Below are 23,710 nucleotides of genomic sequence, written 5' to 3' on the forward strand. Positions count from 1 at the left end.
GTAGAGGTATAGGTGCACACCATGATGCCAGCTGGTGTGTTGGTGGGGAGAGGGCAGACACCACTTAGCATGGGGAAAGCTTCAGATCAAGGGTTCCAGTTCGAGCTATGGGAAAAGAGTAAAAGTGTGAACCTGTACAGCATTACTAAACACTAACAGGGAACATAATTGTCTCCAAGTATGTCAAAGGTGTAAAGGAATCATCCAATGAATAGTGAGATGAAATGAGGAAAGGAAAGTTTAGGTGGAACAATATCCTAAAAGCAAAGTCAACTAGACTGCAGAACATCTCTAAAAACACATTTCAGATAAAGGAGAATCGCCCTTAGCTGCTAGCTGTATAGAACCTCTGACACACAGATCAGCAGTTCTCATTCCAACCAGTAGAGGGCAGTGGCAATGCACATACACCAGCTGGCTCATTACATTATAGTGGTAGCTCAAGCCACTATGCAAACACACTGCTGCATTCTGAGTAGCCTCCAAGTGATGCAGCAGCAGGCACCCTAAATGAGAGTTATACAAAGAGGGAATGGCTGAGCCTTGTGATCAATGCTGCTCTTTCATCCACCAGAGAAGCTGCTGCTAAAGACTTGGAGATCTCCTCCCACCTTGGCAGGTGGTGTGTCTCAGCTGACCCTGCTGGGTTTCCAGCTTTCTGTAGTTGTATCTCTGCTCCATAAACTTATAAATGGAGGTGGGAGAGTAGCTGGAAGCTGAGCTGAAATCTCCAAGGGAAAGGCTGCCTGAGAGCTACCAGCAAACTGCTTGCAAATGGCCGTTCATTTCACAACAGGTCTGTTCCTTGCATTCTCTGTTTGTTTCTCGTGCCTCACTGGAGACGCCTCATACAGAGTAAATGTCTTAACGTTTGACTGTATCTCTGCTTGACACTGCAACCCCAAGCAAATGCTCCTGTTTGGATCTGAACATTTTTGCAAATGACACTCGTGTCTCAAGTAGACATCACCCTCGGGAGGTCAGAGAGAGCCTCCTCCCCCACAAATAAGGGCTTGTTTCCCCTTTCCCAAGGCCTCTTTCCACCACTGACACAACCTGAAGTGCCCCTCACTAGGGAACTGGAAACAAGTAGCCCCATGAAATGCCAAGGGGTCTGGGTACTCTCAGGCTCTGCTCTCACTCTGGCCCATAGGTGGCAGTGGGATATAGCCTTGCTTTGGGCAATAAAAAGGTCTAAGGCTTGAGCTGCATGAGACAAAAAGAGTGTCTGTCGTTTGCCTCTTTCTTCCTCTGCAATATTGCCACCCGGAATCTGCCAGCACACAGCTGGGGGTGCAGTAATTATAGATGGGCTAGAACCAAGACCCTAGCTCTGAGCATCCTTTCCCGCCACAAAACAGACAGACAAAACCCCAGAGAAAGAGTTTGGAAGCTGGAACCAGATCCAAATTTTACATCTGTTCCCTTTTTCTATAATAGGCCAAGACAAAACCCTGGACCCAAATACACCCACACTTAGGGAATTCAGAAGCTGGATCCAGATCCAAATTTTGCAGTTTGGATTCGTCTATTATGTGTATCTCTGTGTGTACATTTGTGAACAGGCAGATACGTATGTATCTCCATGTGCATGAACATATGCATGCAAAATGGTGAGTCATCGTGGGGTTGTGTGTGTACACATATTCCGTGTGTGTTATCTAAGGGATAGTGCATCGTGTATAGTGCATTTATGTTTGTGCAGAGAAGTGTGTGTGTGTGTGTGTGTGTGTGTGTACACACTGCCAAATGGATGAGTGAATTCCTATGGCTTGTGTTATTTGTCATGCTGCACCTTATTGTTGTTGATTTCCCCGCTTTTTTCAGGCTGACGAGCTCCTGACTATTGATGGCCGCTGCTTTTTAATCAAGAAGTAATTTAAGGTTTAATTACGAGTAGAGAGATGAATGAATAGATAATAATTTATGAAACTGCCAACTGGCTTCTCTGCCCCCATCCGATGGGCCTGCCAGGTGGGAGAAAACTGCATGTGGAAACGTGGTGGATCATGGGCTCCACGCTCAGCATTGTGGGACAGAGGCAGTGGGCAAGGTGGGAAGGGCTGATATTCATGGATGAGATAAATGGAATCATTTAGTGTAGTTCCCATGTTATATGCCCACGTTAGTCCTGCTAAGAGGACACAACATAGGCTATTCAGTATTGGTACCCCCACTCAATCCAGTCCTCCTACAGGAACTGCTTCACTGGGTTCTCATGCATAACGAATACAGTGAAACAATGTTTCTCTACTTTTTCACACTGGGGATCCTTTATTCAACATCCAACGTTTTTCCAGCTTCCATGGCTCTAGGGTTAGAAGGGACCACTGTGATCATCTAGTCTGCCCTCCTGCATAGCTCAGTCCATGGGACTTCCCTGAATTAATTCCTGTTTGAACTGCTTCAGCACTTCACACTGGGATACAGACTCCCTTAACTTTCTTTTCTCCAGTGTGAGTTTCTCTGTGTCCTCCTTCCCTTCCCCCATTCCTACACTGTTCTCTCTCCTTACCATGCATGTTGGCAAATACATCATTCAGCCTTATCTATAGCCTCAGTGCTATACAAGTAAGAGTTAAAAATGTGTCCGGGATCACAGTGCTAACACCATATACGGTAACTTTTGTGTGTGTGGGGGGGGGGGCTGATTCCCCACTCTGACACTTTGAGTGCTGAAGGTGGGGGCCTGCAAGGATTCTAAAAATTAATACTGGCCACCAGCTAATTAAACAACATGTGCACAAACCTCTTAGGACACAAAAATTCAATCCTGTTTTTAAAAAAGGTAAATTTTATTAAAAACAAAAAGAAAGAAAATACATCTGAAAACTCAGGCTATTGCTAGATTAAAAAAAAACAACCACTTACAAGAATTAAGCATCAAGAATAACTTGCCTGAGGTCCAGCTTAAAGGTTACCAGCAAAACAAAAGCACTTGGGGTTAGCACAGAGGAGTCCACAAGCCATAAAAAAATAAAAGAGATAAACCTAATTGCGTCTTCCTAGTCCTTCCTGATCTACTTGAATTTCTGGGGTTGTAAATAAGTAGTTTCTAGGTATGATTCTGATGATTTTTTCATACCTGACCCCAAGCTTCTTACACCATAGTCTCTGCCCTTTTCACCTCTCCCCAGAGAATAACAACAGACAAACAAAAGGGGAGTCTTTGTTTCAATTTTAAAAAAGTTCTAGCCTTTCCATCAGGGCTGGCTCCAGGCACCAGTGCAGCAAGCAGGTGCTTGGAGTGGCCAACGGAAGGGGGCGGCACATCCAACTCTTTGGCTGCAATTTGGCGGCGGGTCCCTCTGTCCCTCTCAGAGGGAAGGACCAGCCGCCGAATTGCCGCTGAAGAATGAAGCTGCTGCCGCTGATCACGGCTTTTATAAAAAATATTTTTGCCGCTTGGGGCAGCAAAAACATCGGAACTGGCCCTGCGTCCCATTGGCTCTTTTGGCCGGATGCCCATTCACTTCCTTTTACCTATGCATAGCAACAAGACTTTTTAACCCTTGACAGGTAAAGCAAGTAGCGAACAGCTACTAAGAGGGATTTTATAGCTAACTGGCTGGATGGGTGTCCATAAAAGGAAGCTATTACTGCCCTCCCCCCCCCTTCATTTATCACAGTGCGTTTTGAGAGGTTGACAGAGGGTGCTTGACCTTGAAGGGTCAGGGTGTGCCAGGAGTGGGGGAGTGAGATTCTCTTTGCTTTAGATTGTAATTTGCAGTGTTGTCCTAGCTGTGTTGGTCCTAGCATATGAGAGAGACAAGATAGGTGAAGTAACCTCTTACTGGACCAACTTCTGCTGATGAAAGAGACAAGTTTTGAGCTACACAGAGCTCTTATTCAGGTCTTCTGGTGAGGCCTCGGGTGAGGCTGGCTGCCAGGGCCGGCTCCAGGGGTTTTGCTGCCCCAAGCAGCAAAAAGAGAAAAAAAAAATCCACAATCGCAATCTGCAGCTCTGTCGCCGCCGCTTCAGTCTTCGGCAGCATTTCGGCGGCTGGTCCTTTGCTCCGAGAGGGAGTGAGGGACCTGCTGCCAAATTGCCGCCGAAGACCTGGACGTGCCGCCCCTCACCATTGGCCACTGCAAGCAGCTGCTTGCTGGGCTGGTGCCTGGAGCCAGCCCTGCTCGCTGCCAGAGAGCTGGGGGTGTGCTTCTGAAAAAAACCTGACAAAAGCTGTGTGTGTCGCTTGTAAGCTTGTCTCTCTCACCAACAGAAGCTGGTCCAATAAAAGATATTACCTCCCCGACCTTGTCTCTTAGATTGTAACAATATTTCCAAAGCTTTGCAACCCGCTGATTGCCTTTCCTTCCCCCCAGGGAAATGTTATGATCTAAGAGACAAGGCGGGGGAGGAAATAAATTACTCTTATATTTGCACTAGGGTGGGGTGGGGTGGACATTACACACAATTCGCAGGGTGAGGAAGGCAGATCCCATGCTGTTATTAGCAGGGCCGGCTCCAGGCACCAGCAAAGGAAGCAGGTGTTTGAGGCGGCCAGTGGAAAGGGGAGACGTGCTGGTCTTCGGCGGTAATTTGGCGGCGGGTCCCTCAGTCCCTCTCTTCCTCTTTGAGCTGCTGCCGAATTGCCGCTGAAGAATTTTCATAGATTCATAGATTCTAGGACTGGAAGGGACCTCGAGAGGTCATCGAGTCCAGTCCCCTGCCCTCATGGCAGGACCAAATACTGTCTAGACCATCCCTGATAGACATTTATCTAACCTACTTGTAAATATCTCCAGAGATGGAGATTCCACAACCTCCCTAGGCAATTTATTCCAGTGTTTAATAAATGAAGCAGTGCAACTGAGCTGCCGCCGAAATGCCACCGATGGGCTTTATCTTTTTTTTTTTTTCCTCTTTGCCGCTTGGGGCAGCAAAAAATCTGGAGCCAGCCCTGGTTATTAGCAACGAAACACTATTTGTGCTATTATTAATTATATTACATGGGTGAAACTGAGGCATGGAGGGAGATGATGCCACTTGGCCACTCGGTCAATGGCAGAGCTGGGTAGAGAACCCAGGAGTCCTGCTGCCTCTCCCCCGCCCAAGGTGTAACCTACTCGCTAGACTACCACTAGTGATGTGGGCCTTGGGAGACTACATCTCCCATGGTGCAATGGGACTACAATTCCCTGCATGCAGCGCGCGCTCCGCCGGCTAATTCCCCCCCCCTCCCGGTGGGCGATGCCTGCTGGGAGTTGTAGTCCGGACAGATGCGCTCCCCTGGCGGGGGCTCCGCGCCTCGCTCTGCGTTGGGACCGGGCTGGAGCGGCCCGGGGGCACGCGCAGGTACCAGGGCTGCGGCCGCCGTGGGGAGGGGCGTGTGGCCCCCCTCGGCCATCTAACGCCGGAGGCCTCGGGGCAGGCCGGCTCCGGGACAGCTGGGGCTGAGCCCCAGTATCTGGGGGTGACGGGCAGGACGAGCCCCAGTATCTGGGGGAGCCCCAGTACCTAGGGGGGAGAGCCCCAGTATCTGGGGGTGGTGGGCAGGGAGGGCCCCAGTAGCTGGAGGGAATGGGGGGAGCCCCAGTACCTAGGGGGGTCAGTATCTGGGGGTGGTGGGCAGGGTGAGCCCCAGTATCTGGGGGGGACGGGGGGGAGCCCCAGTACATAGGTGGGGCTGAGCCCCAGTATCTGGGGGTGGTGGGCAGGGTGAGCCCCAGTATCTAGAGAGGGGGTGAGCCCCAGTATCTGGGAGGGATGCGGGGGGTGAGCCCCAGTATCTGGGGGGGGACGGGGGGAGCCCCAGTACCTAGGGGGGAGAGCCCCAGTATCTGGGGGTGGTGGGCAGGGAGGGCCCCAGTAGCTGGAGGGAATGGGGGGAGCCCCAGTACCTAGGGGGGAGAGCCCCAGTATCTGAGGGTGGTGGGCAGGGTGAGCCCCAGTATCTAGAGAGGGGGTGAGCCCCAGTATCTGGCAGTGAACCCCTGCTGTGGAGGGGTGAGCCCTACTAGCTGGGAGAGGGGTGAACCCTACTAGCTGGGAGGGGTGGAGGGTGAGCCCCAGCAGTAGAGGGGTGGGTGAGTAAACCCCTGCAGTGCAGGGGTAAGCTCCAGTAGCTGGGAGAGGGTGGGGTGAATGAGCCCTAACCCTTGAATTTTCCAGAGGAAGGGGCTGAATTGCTACCTGTAGCTATGGGAATGCCATTGGTGCTGGAAGTGTAAATTTTCCACGGCAGAAGGTGACCCCTTGCCTTGCGCATGGATTACGGGGCTCAGTTTGTGTTTGCCACTTGCTGCAAGAGGCTGAGCTGGAAGGATGAAGTGTGGTCATACAATGCTTTTTATTTTCCTTAGGCGTCAAGGCCCTTGATTTACAGGCTAGTTGCATGGATGAGAGATTTCTTCAGTCATTTTTTCTGATTGCATCCACATAGGGCTGGCACTATGTTGTTCAGGGCCCTAGGGGAGGTCGTGGGCAGGGACTCAGTTGGATTTCCAGGATGTGCACAAATCTTGGAGGGGTTGAGGAAAGACTTTGACAGTTGGAGTGATTGGGGGTGGTTTTGTTGTTCCCCCCGCCCCCCGGTGCTTTACCAGACATCTTTGTTTTGTGTTTTGGGTTTTTTTTAGGTTCGTCTCCAGTCCTGTAAAAGGACCAGTTGGATTCCTCGCTAATATTCAACACACAGGTTTCGGGACTATAATTTTAATTGTGGAAGATGTCATCTGGCCTTACAGAAGAACAGAAAAGAAAAATTGAGGAGAACAGACAGAAGGCCTTGGCTAGGAGAGCAGAGAGACTAGCAGCCCAGCAAGGAGGGCCTGGTGGGCTCACTAGCCAACCATCCAACCAGCAGAATCCATGCTATCGAAGAAACGTGGAGCATCAGTGTGTGAAACAAGAAGACAATCATGTTAAGTTCATTAGCCAACACCACCAGACTCCCAATAGCCATGTGGCGCAGACGAGCTATGTTCATAAAGGATATAATCACTTTAGCGCACCCCAGCAGATGGCTGGTTCATGTGACGTGCAACAGGAGAATTGTTCAGAGGGCTCAAACCAACATTCGTGGAGTCAAATGTGCAGCACTAAACAGTCCCTCCCGATACTCCAGAATTCTTTGAGTTATTCCCATCAACATTATTCAGGTTCTGAGCAACCCAAGTACCACCCACCATTCAAAAAACCTACAGAACCTTCTCATCCTAGATTAACTGCTGATGAGCACCCTGATGATGTTAAAGGTTTACAAAGTCTGAACAGATCTGCCAGTGGACATGTTGACATGAAATACATGCCATCACCGAGCAGTGCAACCCTGAGTGATTCTGAAATGTCAACAAATGCAGGGAAACCAACCTGTGGGCCCTTCCCCAAAAAGGATAGCATCTCACAGTTCTGTGGCACTATGCGGCCACCCACTCCGTTGAAGGAGGGTAAGATGCAGAAGGTGGCCAGTGCTGGTGGTGTGGGCTCTACCTTGGAAGTATCCTGTCATAGAAAAGTACCCAGTGTTATCAAAGGAAGGTGCGTGAAGCACAGAGAAGACCGATTCCGGGTTGAAGTAGGCTACAATGCAGAACTTGTCGCTGTGTTTAAGAGCATACCTAGCAAAGCTTATGGTAAGAAAACATATAACAATTTCTTAAGGTTGGTTTATGCCCCTGTTGTTGTTAAGAAAAATCAGTATATCAGTCTCTTTAAGGAACTGTACAGAAATCGCCTTACCCATCACAGAAATGCAGCTGTTTGCAGGGGTGGAATATGGCAATGATGTTGTATATAGTTTTTAAGGGGGATGTGAAAAGTAAGGCAGTTGAAACAAGAAGAATTCATTCCCCCCCCCCGCCCGTATGAAGAGTCACCTGAGATGTTTTGTGACTTCAGGCGGTCAGAACTAGAGCTGGTTGGAAACTGGATTTTCCACCTTGCAAAACATTTTGAGCTTTTGGAAAAATTATCCTGATTTGGGAATTTTTTTTGAAATTTTTCACAAAATGAAATTTTTAAAAATAAATTGTGTGAGTAAATCAAAATGTTTAATTTTCAGTAAATTTGAAATGTGTCGATTTTGACCTTTTTAAAAAAATATTTAAAAATACATTTTGAAATGAAAAGTCACTTTGAAACAAAAAAAAAAAATCAAAGCTTTTCATTCCAAAAATGTCAAAACAGGCTGTTTTTCCATGTGTTTCAAAATGAAATGTCATTTAATTTGCTATGATCGTGGAAAAAAATATTTTTGTCAAAATGGAACTTTTTGACAGAAAACTATTTTGACAAAAAAAATTCTAGTCAGAATCTTTGGGGGCGGGGAACAGTATTTTGGAAATTGGTATTGGAGAAATGGTCAGTTAGTTTCAGTTGTTCTTGGACAGTTGGTTGACTCATAGTCTTTAAGGTCAGAAGACCATCATGGTAATCTAGTCTGACTTTCTGCACATCACAGACCACAAAACTTCACCCACCCTCTCCTGAAATAGGCCCATAACTTCTGACTGAGGTACTGAGAACCTCAAATCTCAATGTAAAGACTTCAAGTTACAGAGAATCTACCATTTACTCTAGTTCAAACCAGTAAGTGACTCATGTCCTGTGCTGCAGTGGAGGGCAAAAAACCCCTAGGGTTTCTGCCAATCTGACTTGGTGAAAATTGCCATATTTGGGATCGGGAAGCAATCAGTTAGCCCTGAGCATGTGAGACCCACTAGCCAGACCCCTGGGAAAGCATTCACTCTAGTAATTCAGAGCCCTCCCCATCTAGTGCCACATCTCCGCCACTGGAGACATTTGCTAATAGCAGTCACTCATGGACCATATGCCATTGTAGGCAACGTCATTATACCATCTCCCCTCCATAAAGTTATCAAGCTCAGTCTTGAAACAAGTTAGGTTTTTTTTGCCCCCACTAGTCCCTTTGGAAAGCTGTTACTGAACTTCATTCCTCTGATGGTTAGAAACCTGCATCTAAGGCAGGGGTGGGCAGACGACGGCCCGGGAGTCGTATCCGGCCCTCCAGACATTTTAATCTGGTCCTTGAGATTCCGCCAGGGAATGGGGTCCGGGGCTTGCCCCACTCCGCACGGCTACCAGAAGCAGCGGCATGTCCCCCCTCTGTCTCCTACATATAGGGACGGTTAGGGGGCTCCACACGCTGTCCCCGCCCCAAGTGCCATCCCTGCAGTTCCCATTGGCCGGGAACCACAGCCAATGGGAGCTGAAGGGGCAGCACCTGCAAACAGGGCAGAGTGCAGAGCTGCCTGGCCGTACCTACGCATAGGAGCTTCTGGGAGCTGCTAGAGATAAGCACCGCCAGGAGCCAGCACCCATGATCCTCTCCCATACCCCAACCCCTGGCCCCAGCCCTGATCCCTCTCCAGCCCTCTGAACCCTTCGGTCCCAGCCTGGAGCACCCTCCTGCACCCCCAACACCTCATCCTCAGCCCCACCCCAAAGCCTGCATCCCCAGCTGGAGCCCTCGCCCCCACCCCCGGCACCGCAGCCCAGAGCCCCCTCCCGCACCCTGAACTCCTCATTTCTGGCCCCACGCCAGAGCCCACACCCCCAGCCAGAGCCCTCGCCCGCTCCTGCATCCCAACCCCCAATTTCGTGAGCACTCATGGCCCACCATACAATTTCCATACCCAGATGTGGCCCTCGGGCCAAAAAGTTTGCCCACCCCTGATCTAAGGCTATGTCTACACTGCACTTTCGTCAGTAAAACTTTTGTCAATCGGGGTGTGAAAAAAAATACCCCTCCCCCCCCCCAACTGACAAAAGTGTTACCACCGAAAAGCAGAGGTGTGGACAGCACTTTGTGGGCAGGAGACGTTCTCCTGCTGCTGAAGTTACAGCCCCTTGTTGGGGGTGTTTTTATTTTGTCAGCAGGAGACCTCTCTCCTGCAGACAAAGTGAGGCTATGCTGCGTACCTTACAGCAAAAGGGCTGTAGATGGCTCATGCGTATCCATATGTTCTTGTGCCCATATTGGCCCTTAACTCAAGTCTGTAATCAGCACCAGTCTAACCCTATGGTCTCCAGCCGTCCTAGTGTCCTCTAGGTTCTCCTCCTTAACATCCAAGGGGGCTCACAAATATTTGTTCCCACCCTTATTTGCAAAACCCTTTGTCCTTTTCAGTCAGTGCTGTGATTTACTTCCACACTCCTCTCATATTTGTGTGGATGTTTGTTTTGCTATCCCACTGCTAAGTCTTCCTGTATTTCCAACTGCCCTACAGTTGTAATAACAATGCACAGTGCTTCTGACAGGTACTTGTGAAGTGTCTGCATAAACAGACCAGATTCTTTTTAATTACTAAGCCTTTAACAGCAGTTTGTTTCTATTCCCAAATGACTCAAATTCTGTCCAATTTCAGATCCTGCTACGAAGATTTGGAATTTTAGTTTAGAAGACTACAGAAGTCTCAGTAAGTGAGCAGACCTACGGAGTGATATGCAGGATCAAAGTCCCCCTCTCTCATCTTTGCATGATTATTGTTGGCGTGTTATTGCTTGAAGTAACAATGGAGCAGCACGGTTCAAACAGAAAACCCATTCTCCAGGCATGGGGCTTTTGAGGGTCTGCTGTGAGTCTCTGAAGTTAGTTAGAATTAACTGGGTTTCCAGGTGTGCTCTAAATGCTAAGTATATGCTTTCTCTATCTTAGGGGCGAACAAACCACAGTATATGGTTGAGTTCATGCAAGTAGTTCATATGGGTTCATGCAGAGAAAGTGAAAACATTCCAGAAGTGCAGCCTGGCTAATACTTTACTGAATGATTTACTCTGATGCCATCTTTTTAAACAGCAAACTTAATGTAGGTTTCATGAAGCTGTTTCTTTTCCTGTTTATTGGGAGTGTGGGAAGTGAAATGGCATGATCTTCTTGGCTTTGTGAGGTTGCCATTGTGGTTGCCTCAGAATCTGGAATATCAGGGGATGGTTTTCTCCGTTGTGGACTGAGGAAGATTTGAGATGGTTGCAGCCATTCATTTCCGGTGGGCTTTTCAAAAGCACGCAGTCTTGATCCAACTTTGCTTTCCTTGAAGTCAATGGTAAAACTGCTGTTGATTTCAGTGGGAGCAGATTTAGGTCAATGCTTTGGAAAAGTCCACCCTTCGGGCCTAATTTTAACCTCCCATGCAGATTGCTGTATATTTAAGCGCTGGCAGGTGCCTCTCTTCTGTATTTTATACTGCGTAAGCAGAGTCCTAGCCTTGCACAGCTTACAGTCTAAATAGACCATTTTAAAATAGCACATTGCCAGCTCTGCTGCTCTTCTGTTCCCATTGTCTGCTCTGAAGTGGGAGAGTGGGTTCACCCTGCTGCTGCACCTCACCTCAGCTCCCTGATCCTTGCTCTGTATGGGAAACAGGGCCAGCTGTCCCCTTTTAGAGGAGTGTGGCCTGCTCTGCTGATCTCCTTTCCCTCCTCATCCCAAAACATCCTGCACCTTTTGTCTGGGTTCAGTTTGGCTCCTGCTCTTTCTGTCCCTCTGGGGAATCAAAGTTTTCATGGTTTGCCCAATTTTTCATTTATTCTTTCCCATAAAGCCATTATTTTTCCCCCTAGTGGAAGCAGTGAAGCCACTTTCCTCAGTGACTTTGGTACCATTTGAAGAGATGGCTGCAACTGGCCCAGCCACGTGTTCTCAGTCTGTCAGCAGCGGGCCCAGCTTGAAATCCTTCTTAAAGACATTCAGCAGCTGGAAGAAACCCTCTGCCACCGTCAGGGGGAAGTGTGTTCTGATCTCGCGCTCCCGGTTTGAGGTTGAGATTGGGTATGCTGCAGAAATTATTGAAGTGTTTAAACAGATGAATTCCAGGAATTATGGTGAGTCTCTGGTTTAATTGCTGCATTAATGTAGTGGTGGTGTTGGTGCTGGCTATATTCACTAATGCTTATGAAGTGCTTTTGCATTGCAAGATGAAGGGTGGTATACAAGAGCAAATCTGCTCTGGACAGGCTGAAAGGAGAGGATCTGTGTCAGGGAGCGTTTTGGTATCTGTAATAATGCTGGGATACTTAAACATTGTGCCCACTGCTTTGCTCTGTGGCAGCATGAATGACTCCTCCATTTTGTTCAGAGACAAATTCCAAAAACTATATTTCGATGCTGGATGTGCTGAATTTGACCAGTGGTGCCCAACCTCTGCATCTCCCCACTTAATTTGTAGTTTTCATAATCAAAAATGACAGAACGGGTCAATTTGGAAATGTGCATGAGAATGAACTAGAATTGGTTGAGTTCACCAGCAGCCATGCTAATGTTTAGGAGGAGTTCTAATAGCACTCAGAACTATAAAGGGAGTTAAATATCCCCATCCTCACTTTACAGACAGGCAAACTGAAGGACAAAGAGGTGAAGTGACTTGCCCAGTGTCACGGCAGGCCAGTGACAGAGCGGGGAGGAGAACCCAGGCCTCTTGACCCACAAGCCTGATCCCAGTCTGCTGCATCATGCTGCCTGCGGATCAGCTTTTTACTCACCCTTGACTTACAGGAACATGCAGCTGCTGCCAGAACAGCAGTCCGAGTTTGGCCCTGGCATTGTACTTTGCGTACCCATGAATGAGGCAGCCCTGCAACTAGCTATTACTCTCTGAAAGTCAGCTGGGGTCTAATTGCCCATGTACTTTGCTGAGAGCATACGCTCCCTTCCTCCAAACCATTTGGTTAGCATGGGATAGCAAGGTGTGTTTAAAAAAAAACAAAAAGATGGCTGGCCAAGGTGGAACCTGTTTCAAAGCAGTTGTGAAATAGAGAGAATATTGAATGCTTCTGTCACTGCTTGTTTATGGAAGAGTCAGGTGGTGGTGTGTTTTTTTTTTTTTTTTAAACATCCTTTCTAACAACATTTGATTGTTTTATTATTGTGACCCTTACAGACATGAAGACCAGAAAATGGAGTTTCCTGCTGGAAGATTATCCAAGGCTAAGTGAGAAGCTGCATTTTCCTAGTGGGGTCTGTTCTCTTGGGACGGTGACCGAATTCTAATTCCATTTCTGGGGATAAGTGGGGATTGAAGTGGTAACGAACTCCCAGGCTGGCTGTCCTATTGCCCATGTCAAATAGATTTTTGTGTGGGTTACACAGACTCAGAAACCTGGTTGTAATGTGTGTGTATATTAGTAATAATTATGGTAGCCTGTCAGAGGCCCATTCAGGGCCCCATTGTACGAGGTGCTGCACAAAGGCATATGCAGATGTGATCTCTGCCAGGAGTAGAATTTCTATAGTTTGTATTTCATATATTTTTACTGTGTGTGATGATAATTATGAAAGTTAATTAATAGTGTGTGTGTGTATGTGTGTGTGTATGTGGCGTCCTACAATAACTTAGTCTCAGTTCTAGAGTGAATTAAACAATGGAGAGAGAATGACTTTCCTCACTATCTCCCTCCTTCCCCAGATCTGGTCGCAAGATGCAACAGGGGCTGCTGGCCCTTCATGTCCATCTCTGCAGAATTCTAGGTCACTAGAACTGTACAGTTGCACTCCTAGGGTATGTCTCCACAGCAAAGAAAAACCTGCGGCTTGCCCGTGCCAGCCGACTCGGGCTGTGGGGCTGTTCTGTTAATCTGTAGACTTCTGGGTTCAGGCTGGAGCCCAAGCTCTGGGACCCTCCCACCCCACAGGGTCCTAGAGCTTGGCCACCAGCCCAAGCCCAGAAGTCTACACAGCAAAGAAACAGCCCCGTAGCCCAAGTCGGCTAGCACAGGCCAGCCTTGGGTGTCTAGTTGCTGTGTAGAAATACCCTTCGTGTCTTCTACCCTGGCCTGTCCCTAGCAGGGCCAATGAGCGGGGGGGAGCCAGTACAAATTACTGGGGCCCGGTGGTTCGGAAGGGGGCCCGGTGGTCCGGCTTTCCCAGCTTCGTCGGCCCTGTTTAGCTGGTCCGCCCTTGCCGGGGGGCCCGAAAAATTTTTTTCACTGGGGCCCAAACCCGCTCTCGGCGGCCCTGGTCCCTAGTTCCTCACCCTCCTCCCTTGTGCTGAACCTGTGGTGAACAAGGGATGTGCGTGCATGAGTGCTCTGCCCACACCCCTGCAAGTAGCCCATTGCAGGACTTAAGTACTGTGTTGAATATTGTGCTGGTGATTTTCACCTTCTGAGTTTTTCAGATCAAGTTTGCTCAGTTTACAAGTGAACTGATGATTTTTCTAACTGCCAGTGTCAGAACCATAGTCTAGGTGCTGACTGTCAAGGTGGATTTGTTCAGCTTTATACGCTACGACTAGAAATGAAGTCTCTGTAATCGGAATTCAGCCAACAAGTCTGTAGTTGATGTACAAGGCAGACTAGAATCCAGGTTGCTCTCCTACGGCTGTGTTGACTGCTGGGCAAATGAGACCCTGCTTGTTTCAATAAAGTGATCAGACTGACTCAGCAGGCTCCCACAGAGCAGTCACGTCCTGCATGTTTTCATATTCCTCTGAAAAGCCCAAATGCTAAGATGATGGGCACTTAACATTTTTTGAGTAAAATATGTTGAGTGAGAGAGCATTGTTCTTCTACTTATAAGTACGCTCCAGGGGTAGTCTATAGGCACAACATTCACTTCTGGGCACAATCAGACATGTGGGCTCCTCTCCCTTTGCACCCATGTGTGTTGTTGAAAAAATTCTGACCCACACAGCAGGGTGTAAAATTGTATTTCTTTTAAAAAATAGATACGCTTTGCAAATAGCTCTCTCACAGCAGTGCGCTCCCAGCACGTCTGCTTCTTAGTTGTGTGTGTTTCGTTAATGTCTGGAAAGTACTTTGAAGATGAAAAGCGGTGCATAAGCACTCAGTGTTATAATTATTACTTATCATTCCATTCTGCTTGCTGTGGGCCCTCATACTTCCTGAAATATAAGGCTGCAGAGTTAGAGCAGGATAAGCTTTAGAAGGAAATTGCAAGATGCCCTATAATGGTGCTATAACACTGTGGAGGATTGTACAGTCATGGTCCAAAATTCTGCAGCTTAGTGCTACTCCAGTACCGTACACCATTACTATGGGTTAATGGAACATTTTTAATAATTGAGTGCCTGTATACTCTAGTGAGGAGTGCGTTAGAAATACTAATAATAATCAAGGAGCTGGATGTAGCGTTGGAGGAGAGGTCGTTTTATGATGGTGAAGAGGCAAAAGATTTTTGGGTGAGCAAGCCTTCATTCTGAAACTACCATATAAAGACCAGTATAAAAACAGGACGGGAGAACAGAGTTACACAATGGAGGCTAGTTGAGGATGCCCGGCATCTTGCAGGATTGGGCTTGTGCAAAGGTCCTGATCTTGTCGGGTGATGAGCAGTTCCCGCTTGATGCTGAGTTTGCTCAGTTTTTTCAGTCGGCTGGCTTTGTTGAGCTATGACGGCTTGCACCACCTTGGAAGAAGCATTCAGTGTCTTGCAGGGCCAGGTCCAGGGAAAGTATGGGCTGGATGAATGGACTACAAGGTGGACAGAAAGCTGGCGAGATAATCAGGCTCAACGGGTAGTTATCAATGGCTCCATGTCTACTTGGCAGCTGGTATCAAGCAGAGTGCCCCAAGAGTCGGTCCTGGGGACGGTTTTGTTCAATATCTTCATTAATGATCTGGAGGATGGCGTAGATTGCACCCTCAGAAAGTTTGCACATGACACTAAACTGGAAGGAGTGGTAGATACGCTGGAGGGAGGGATAGGATACAGAGGGACCTAGACAAATTAGAGGATTGGGCCAAAAAAACCCCAGTCTGATGAGGTTCAACAAGGACAAGTGCAGAGTCCTGCACTTAGGATGGAAGAATCCTATGCACTGCTACAAACTAGGGACCGAGTGGCTAGGCAGCAGTTCTGCAGAAAAGGACCAAAGGGTTACAGTGGACGAGAAGCTGGGTATGAGTCAACAGTGTGCCCTTGTTGCCAAGAAGGCTAACGGCATTTTGGGCTGTATAAGTAGGAGCATTGCCAGCAGATCGAGGGACGTGATCATTCCCCTCTATTTGGCATTGATGAGGCCTCATCTGGAGTACTGTGTCCGGTTTTGGGCCCCACACTACAAGAAGGATGTGGAAAAATTGGAAAGAGTCCAGCGGAGGGCAACAAAAATGATTAGGGGGCTGGAGCACATGATGTATGAGGCGAGGCTGAGGGAACTGGGGTTATTTAGTCTGCAGAAGAGAAGAATGAGGGGGGATTTGATAGCTGCTTTCAACTACCTGAAAGGGGATTCCAAAGGGGATGGATCTAGAGACTGTTCTCAGTAGAACCAGATGACAGAACAAGGAGTAATGGTCTCAAGTTGCAATGGGGGAAACTTAGGTTGGATATTAGGAAAATCTTTTTCACTAGGTGGGTGGTGAAGCACTGGAATGGGTTACCTAGGGAGGTGGTGGAATATCCATCCTTAGAGGTTTTTAAGGTCAGGCTTGACAAAGCCCTGGCTGGGATGATTTAGTTGGTGTTGGCCCTGCTTTGAGCAGGGGGTTGGACTAGATGACCTCCTGAGGTCCCTTCCAACCCTGATATTCTATGATAAAGGCCTCTGTGGATGGAGTCCTAGGAGAACACTTGTGAGGGGTTTGCAGCCCTCTCATATGCACCTGTCGAGAAGCTCTGTCCCTCTTCACTTACCCCAGCAAAAAATTAAATATGGCTCGGTGCCTGTGGCTTATCTTCTGCACTGATTTCCCTTTGTCAGGAACTGTTCTGTGGGGTTAATATCTATTTGCCCAGTTACTCAGTCATCTTTAGGTAAAAGGTCACTTCAGTAAAAAATGACTCTTGGATGAATCACGCTGGCTGCAGACGCATCCTAATGATTTTTCTAGCTTTTCTGCAGAACAATAGCATCAGAATGACCATGTAGAAAATTGTAGCAATTATAGTAACGCAGTAAGTAAGTTTGTGAGTGTAATAAGAGGCTTTTGATATACTTAGTGGGAGAGATGTCCTGCTATTGAAAGAGTATAGAGTAAACTGGAGAGCTGAGGAAATTCAGACCATCACACAAGCACAAACTGAAATCCTTTCAAATATGGATTTTTTACTTGTGTAGTAGGAATCCAGTCTGCTTCTCTGCTCTAGAGAGAACTGAAACTAAAATAAAAATCTGCAGTCTGGAGGCATATTGGTGCCCACACAGTTGTAATACATAAAATCAGTGAGCACAAATTTAAATTTGAGGAGCTCCATATGTTTGTACAACTGGAAGTGTTCTGTATTTCCTCCCACCCCCAATTTCCTAGTTTAGTCGTTTCAAAATAAAGAGGTGCTTTCAGAAATAACGGAGGCTGTATGTGCACTGCACACATGCTTGGTATAGCGCCGTGTGTGGGTATGTGTGCGTGTGTTTGGTATAATGCAGAAATGTGTTCTGATTTCTCTAAGTGGTCAAAAAAAAATTGTGGTAAAAATCAGTTTAAAATGTGCGCTAGAACCAAGAAATTGTGTTAATTAATTAATTGTATTAATATTATTAATTCTTAATCATTTTCTCTTGGAGTAAAAAGAGTTTTTCACTTGGCTTTTATGAGGGAGAGGGAACGGAGGGGTGTGAAATAAGGGTGTCTGAAAATTGAATGCAATGAAATTTTGACCACCGACTTGTGGCTTTAAAAGATTAAACCCCAGATGTTTTTGCACCAGGGATATGTGGGAGCTTGGTACAGCATCGGATAAAGGTTTGTGTTGCATATCATTGCAAATTGATGTATGGATGAAGGATATAAATGTTCTGATGTTTAGTGATAGTTGCATAGCAGAGAGTAAAATCCGGTACAGCTTCCCTAAAGATATGGTATGTCCATGCATTAAAGAAGGATTTTTAAAAGCCCTGGGATGTTGCTTGAACTAGGCTTCAAAGCACAGTCCTGGCCTAATGTAGTTGTAACGTCTTCTGTGAAGTGGTTATGAACCAAAGTCATGGGCAAGTTCAAAAAGTGTAAAATTGGCAAAATCTCTCTCCCAATCCTGAAACCTGCCTAGAACCGCCCATCCTTTATTAGATCAAGCCATATCTTTCTTGAAACTGGATACTATTTATTTATTAATTATTTAATATATGCAGCGTGGTAGTACCCAGAGGCCCCAGTCAGATAGCAATTGTGCTTGGGGCTGTACAAACACATACAGCCTGAAGACAGTTCCTGCCCCAGAGAAGTTCAGATGAGTGACTCACGATGGAGGGCAGCCGCAATCCAGTGATGTGCAGTTTTTATGCAGGGATACATTGACAAGGAGAGATTTTAGGCTGAGGATGTGACCCTGTTCAGATAACAGCAGTTCACATCAGTTCTGCTCAGATAATTGAGGAGGAACTCTCTGCAGAGGGAGGCCCCGGGGGTCTGCTACTTCAGAGTTCTGAGGCAGCACGAGATCAAAACCTCAGTTCTACAGTAATTAGGGGGACTCTGTTATTCAGTAATAAAAACAAGGATTTGAACAAGGTGCTGTAGGTTGCCTGTGGGATAATCTGTGCCCTGGCTGTTAAAATAAATTATTAAAAACTTCCTGTTCACACTGGACTGGGGACCTGTGCTAGCAGCAGTTGTCATGGGAAAACAGGGTCAAGCAGCGCTGTGCTTGGCAACTGTATCTCCATGTGTGGGTAGCTAACAGCCCAGGATTCAAAAACAGATTGTAGGTAACCTAGTTGGGCCATCCCTCTTGGATCAGGCAAGGCTTTCTTGAGCTGTTTCAGGCCAAGCGTCGTATCCTAATGCTGGTGGGGCAAAATGTCCCCCTGGCACTAGTGTATATTCCATCTGTGATCCCCATTCAGCTAACAGGGTTTGTTCTTTTCAGTGGAAGCTGTACAGCGCCTTCCGTCGGTAGAGGTGGAACCGCTGCCCAAGCCAGTAATACAAGCCTTTGCTGCCCAGTGTGACGAGCCTGCCTTGCGTGTCTCAGACATTCCTGAAGCTGACCTCTCGGCGGTGGATTCCAAAATTCTGATCAGCCTCATGCCCTTTCAGAGAGAAGGCGTGAAGTAGGTCCCATTCATATGCCATGAAGAGCTAGGTCTGGCATTTCCCATCAGCGTGGTGTTTGCATTTTTTTCTGTGACCCATCAGAGATGGGCTTGGATCCAAATTTCAGCAAAGGGGTGCTGGGCTTTAGTACAGACTCCATTCGTCTTTGAATAGAAGGGTAATGAAGCCCATTACACATGCCTACCCAGTATGTATCCAGAATTTCTGAGGATGACTTGGGAAGGAAATCACATTTACCAGGGCACATGATAGTGTGAAATATTTCCAAGTCATGTAAATCTGTCCCTTCGGCACATCTTTGATTTGCCTCTCTGGGCTGAGTATGTGCACATGCATCATTTGCTTTTCTCATAAATTCAGCCTGTGTACCCAAGTGCATTAGCTGATGTTTTCTTTCTTTCTTTTGTTCTTTCTTACAAGCTGCACATATCTGTAGGGGAGCAAAACTGAATCCAAGGAAGGTTTAAAACAACTGATTATATGTGGAGGAAGCAACTTAAATTTTTTTTTCTCATTTTTGGTCACTATTTATTAGTATCAAGCAGCAAAATGTCACAGCTAAATCCCCAGCCCCTGATATTAGCATAAGGCTATTAGTAGTTTTTCTGGTCTGATCAGGGTAAACTCTGGAAGAGTAGGTGAGTATTTAGTAGTATCATGGAAAGAGCAGATTCAAATGTCTCTAATAGTCTGGTTCAACCCTAGCAAAATCAGAGTAATTCAGAAGCAGGACTGAAATGGTTTCTTTGACCACTCTGTTTTGTCACTGTACTGTAGCATGCTGGCATCTGTAAATCCTAAGATTGCATATTTGTTGCTCAGTCTCAGTAATGCCAATGGAAGTGACCTATACACACTGAATGGAGAATTTGCAGTTCAGAGCCTTCTGTAATACCCAGTACAATCGAATGGCCTAAGAACAAGGCTTCATCTTAATTTTTGGTTCAAGCAATGATGGAATAAAATGAACATCTTAATCATTTGGGGCCCAATAATTAGGCAGGCAAAAAAAGAATTTGAAGAACAACTAGCAAAAGAGACACAAAGTAACAGCAAAAGAAAAAGTTTAAGTACAGCAGCAGCAGGAAGCCTGCCAAACAATCAGTGGGCCTGCTGGATGAGTGAGGTGCTAAAGGAGCACTCAGGGAAGACAAGGCCATTGCAGAGAAGCGAAATGAATTCTTTGGTTGTTAGCCAAGATGGTCAGGGATGCAACCCCATGCTCTGGGTATTCCTAAGCCTCTGAGGGCCAGAAGCTGGGACTGAATTACAAGGGGTGGATCGCTTGCTAAATTGTCCAGTTCTGTTCATTCCCTCTGAAGCATCTGGCACTGACCACTGTCACATGGCAGGATAGTGGGCTAGATCAGGGGTCCACAACGCAGTGCCTGTGGGTGCCATGGTGCTGAAATGCCACCGGTTTTCGGTGGTATTTCAGTGGCAATGCCTCTGGATGACGCTACTTGTCGGCGGCATTTGGGCAGTGACGCCTGTTGACGTTGCCGCTTGTCGGCGGAATTCCGGCAGATGCTCGTCCGCCGCCATGGTCCTCCGTGGCTCGTCGTCTGGCGCCCACCAGACGAAAAAGGTTGGGGACCACTGGGCTAGATGGACTGTTGGTCTGACCCACTATGGCCATTCTTATGTTCAACGTGATCTCAGTGGTTCCATAAAAGTGCAATTCCAAAGTGAAAAGCATTGATGTAAAAAAACTGTCTGTGTGTCTTCAGAGCCCTGTCTACTGATTTTAGTGACTAAAGTAAGTTTCTTACACCTGCAGACCTAGCACAGCTAGACCATGTGAATGGGATTTCATTCCCCCTTCTGCACCCTCAGTTACATTGCTTACTAAGTTCCAGTCAGCTAAACCTGTGGAAATCCACTGGAGACCATGGGACTGCCCAGTTGTCATTGGAGGTAGAATTAGAAGGCACTGGGGCTGCACAGATGTTGCTGGAGGTCTCATTTGGACTGCAGAACCTTTACTGCTGATAATGCTGCTTAAGAAGGAGAAACTTCAGCTTGACTCAGGCTGAGTGTTTCAGGAGCTGGGTGGAATGAATTGGTTGGTCAGTCCAGTTCCCACTGCACAAATGTTGGGCTCACAAAATTCACCATGACAGTTGGGACTGACTGCCCCCCTTTGCCGTCTCAGCAGCGAGAGACAAAGGGTTGCATAGACCGGGGAGACTGGACTATCTGCTCGTCCTGGAGATGGTCCTTGCTGGTCAGGTTGAGGCATCTTGGCAGGACTGCACAGGGAAGCTTGTGCTGCCATTGTCTGCACTGTGCCAGTTGAGGGGCTAAACAGAGGGCGTCTGTCTGCCGGATTGTCAGGTCGCCACTCTAATGTACTTTAAAAATAAAACCAAAGGGGCTGCAAAGGAAGCCATTTGCTGTTTCCCTTCCCTCTTTGGCGATGAGCTTCTCGGACTGGGGAGGGATTGTGCTAACCTTGGCTGGGAAGATGGGGAAAGGAGTCACCCTTCTGCCTTGTGTTCTTTCAGTTTTGCCATCTCCAGAGAAGGCCGTTTGCTTCTTGCGGATGACATGGGCTTGGGGAAGACTATCCAGGCTATCTGTATTGCTGCATATTACCGAAAGGAGTGGCCATTGCTGGTGGTAACACCTTCCTCAGTGAGATTTACCTGGGCAGAGGTACTGTCTGTTTAAATAGAACTTTTGGGGGCTCACCTGTGGTTTTTTGTTTGTTTGTTTTTTTCTTCTATGAGGGGTGGCAAAACTGCCGTCCAGTTAGAAAAATAAGGGGAAAAATAGGAAGAGATGAGATTCCCTTATCCCCTGTAATTGCAAGAAGCAGATCATATGACACATGCTCGCCTGAGTCTAATGGATGATCCTCATTCTGTGTTCCAGAGGAAGGTTAGGGAAAAGATCTTTGACAAAATGGCCTGAAGAAAAAAATCCTCTCTGACCCCATATATGGCAGTTGGTTTAACCTTGTGCATGTGAACCAGAATCACTGTAGTTAAGCATCTTAATTTCATTAATGCCCAAGACACCATTGGTATCCAAGCAATTGTCTGCTTCTTTTGAAACCTACCAAGGTGGGTTCTGTCAGTGTCTCAGCCGCTACAGAATTCCAAATGCAGAAATTCTGCCCTATATGTTCTGCAATTCCCACTGATCCCAGCAAGCCTTTTTCAGGGCAAAATTTGGCCCAAAAGCTTTACTCTACAAAACCCTCAAAATTCTTTGATATCATTTCCCTCCAAGCTGCGTGGTCGCGTGGCTTCCCAGGAGTGATTCAAGTGCCGCCCACGTCCGGCAGTGTGTGTTCAGGTGCCCCTCGCCCCTGCTGCTTTGCAGCCATGTTGCTCCTGTAGCTGCTTCTGGGACCCTCCTGCTGGCTGTGCAGAGTGGGAGGGAGCTGGGTGCTGATGTCAGGGTGTTGTCGTTCCCCCCCCACCACTCCGCCCATCATCTCCACAGAGCAGGGAAATGGGGACAAGGCTCAGGACTCAGAGAAGGAGGGAGCTGCTGCGGTCTGAGGTCCGGTGAGTGAGTGCCTTAAAGAGACAGTGCATGATGTGACAAAGTTCCTCCTCCACCTTGGTGGGTCCTGCACTTATTGGCAGATTTGCTCACCTCAGTGATCTTCCCCACAGTCTGGGTCAACTCCTCCTGTGTCTGATCAGGAGTTGGGAGGTTTGGGGGGAACCCGGGCCCACCCTCTACTCCGGGTTCCAGCCCAGGGCCCTGTGGATTGCAGCTGTTTAGAGTGCCTCCTGGTACAGCTGCATGACAGCTACAACTCCCTGGGCTCCTTCCCCATGGCCTCCTCCAAACACCTTCTTTATCCTTCCTCCTGGTGACTGATAACACTTGTACTCCTCAATCCTCCAGCAGCACACCCTCTCACTCTCAGCTCCTTGCACCTCTTGCTCCCAGCTCCTCACACACACTTCTTCTCCTCTGGCTCCCCCTGGCCTGACTGGAGTGAGCTCCTTTTTAAACCCAGGTGCCTTGATTAGCCTGCCTTGATTGGCTGCAGGTGTTCTAATCAGCCTGTCTGCCTTAATTGGTTCTAGCAGGTTCCTGATTACTCTAGTGCAGCCTCTGCTCTGGTCACTCAGGGAACAGAAAACTACTCATCCAGTGACCAGTATATTTGCCCTCGACCGGACTCCTGTACCCCACTGGTTTGGGTCTGTCACAATGGTCTCTGAGAGTTCCCCAGCAGCCAGCTCACACATTCTCTGTTACTCACATTCACATTCTGTCTCTCCCTCTTCCCCCTGCCCATGCACCCCATCTCTGCAGAGTGCGGGAGGGGAGACGGGGCTCAGGAGCAGGAGAGCTTTCAGTGAGTGCCTTTAAGAGACAGCGCACGGTGTCTCGCAGAAACTTCCCCAGCAGCCAGCACACACACAGTCTCTCCTCTCTCACACACACACTCACTCACACACACACACACACAGAGTCTGTGTGTGTGTCTCTCTCTCTCTCTGACACACACACACACACACACACACACACACACACACACACACACACACACACACACACACACACACACACACACGTATTGTTGTTGTTGTTGTTTTCTTCTTGGTACTTCCTGCAATATATTCTCTCTAATTTTATTCTTTCAAAGTGGGCTCTTTTAGTTTTTTGGCTGGTCTATGCATTTCATAATTTTTATTTCTCTTTTACACTTAAATTTAAGTCTTTGAGTAGTGAGTCCTAAAATGCCTAACCTGTCCTGGCTGGAGTAATTATCCCTTTGGTAACTTTTAAAAAATATTTATTGTATCTAGGTATTTTGTT

The 23,710-nt window shown here is 47.5% G+C and overlaps 1 protein-coding gene across 4 annotated transcripts in view; it reads left to right on the forward strand.

Annotated features, from left to right (window-relative positions):
• Nucleotides 1-684: 684 nt before the first annotated feature.
• SMARCAL1 (SWI/SNF related, matrix associated, actin dependent regulator of chromatin, subfamily a like 1) overlaps nucleotides 685-23,710 on the forward strand; it is a 68,028-nt gene continuing 45,002 nt past the window's right edge. Inside the window, exons 1-7 of one of the 4 annotated variants that reach the window (XM_039495462.1) lie at nucleotides 685-796; nucleotides 6,583-7,578; nucleotides 10,333-10,383; nucleotides 11,528-11,788; nucleotides 12,844-12,894; nucleotides 18,732-18,915; nucleotides 21,427-21,577. In XM_039495462.1, the coding sequence (XP_039351396.1) occupies nucleotides 6,672-7,578; nucleotides 10,333-10,383; nucleotides 11,528-11,788; nucleotides 12,844-12,894; nucleotides 18,732-18,915; nucleotides 21,427-21,577 (1,605 nt within the window). In that variant the 5' untranslated portion in view covers nucleotides 685-796; nucleotides 6,583-6,671. Of the gene's footprint in view, nucleotides 797-1,488; nucleotides 1,614-5,178; nucleotides 5,300-6,114; nucleotides 6,192-6,582; nucleotides 7,579-10,332; nucleotides 10,384-11,527; nucleotides 11,789-12,843; nucleotides 12,895-18,731; nucleotides 18,916-21,426; nucleotides 21,578-23,710 lie in introns of those variants that run through there. The other 3 variants (XM_039495463.1, XM_039495461.1, XM_039495464.1) reach the window with 3 other exon arrangements.

This window comes from Mauremys reevesii, linkage group 11, assembly GCF_016161935.1.
Source record: "Mauremys reevesii isolate NIE-2019 linkage group 11, ASM1616193v1, whole genome shotgun sequence".
In the NCBI taxonomy this organism is placed as follows: domain Eukaryota; kingdom Metazoa; phylum Chordata; order Testudines; family Geoemydidae; genus Mauremys; species Mauremys reevesii.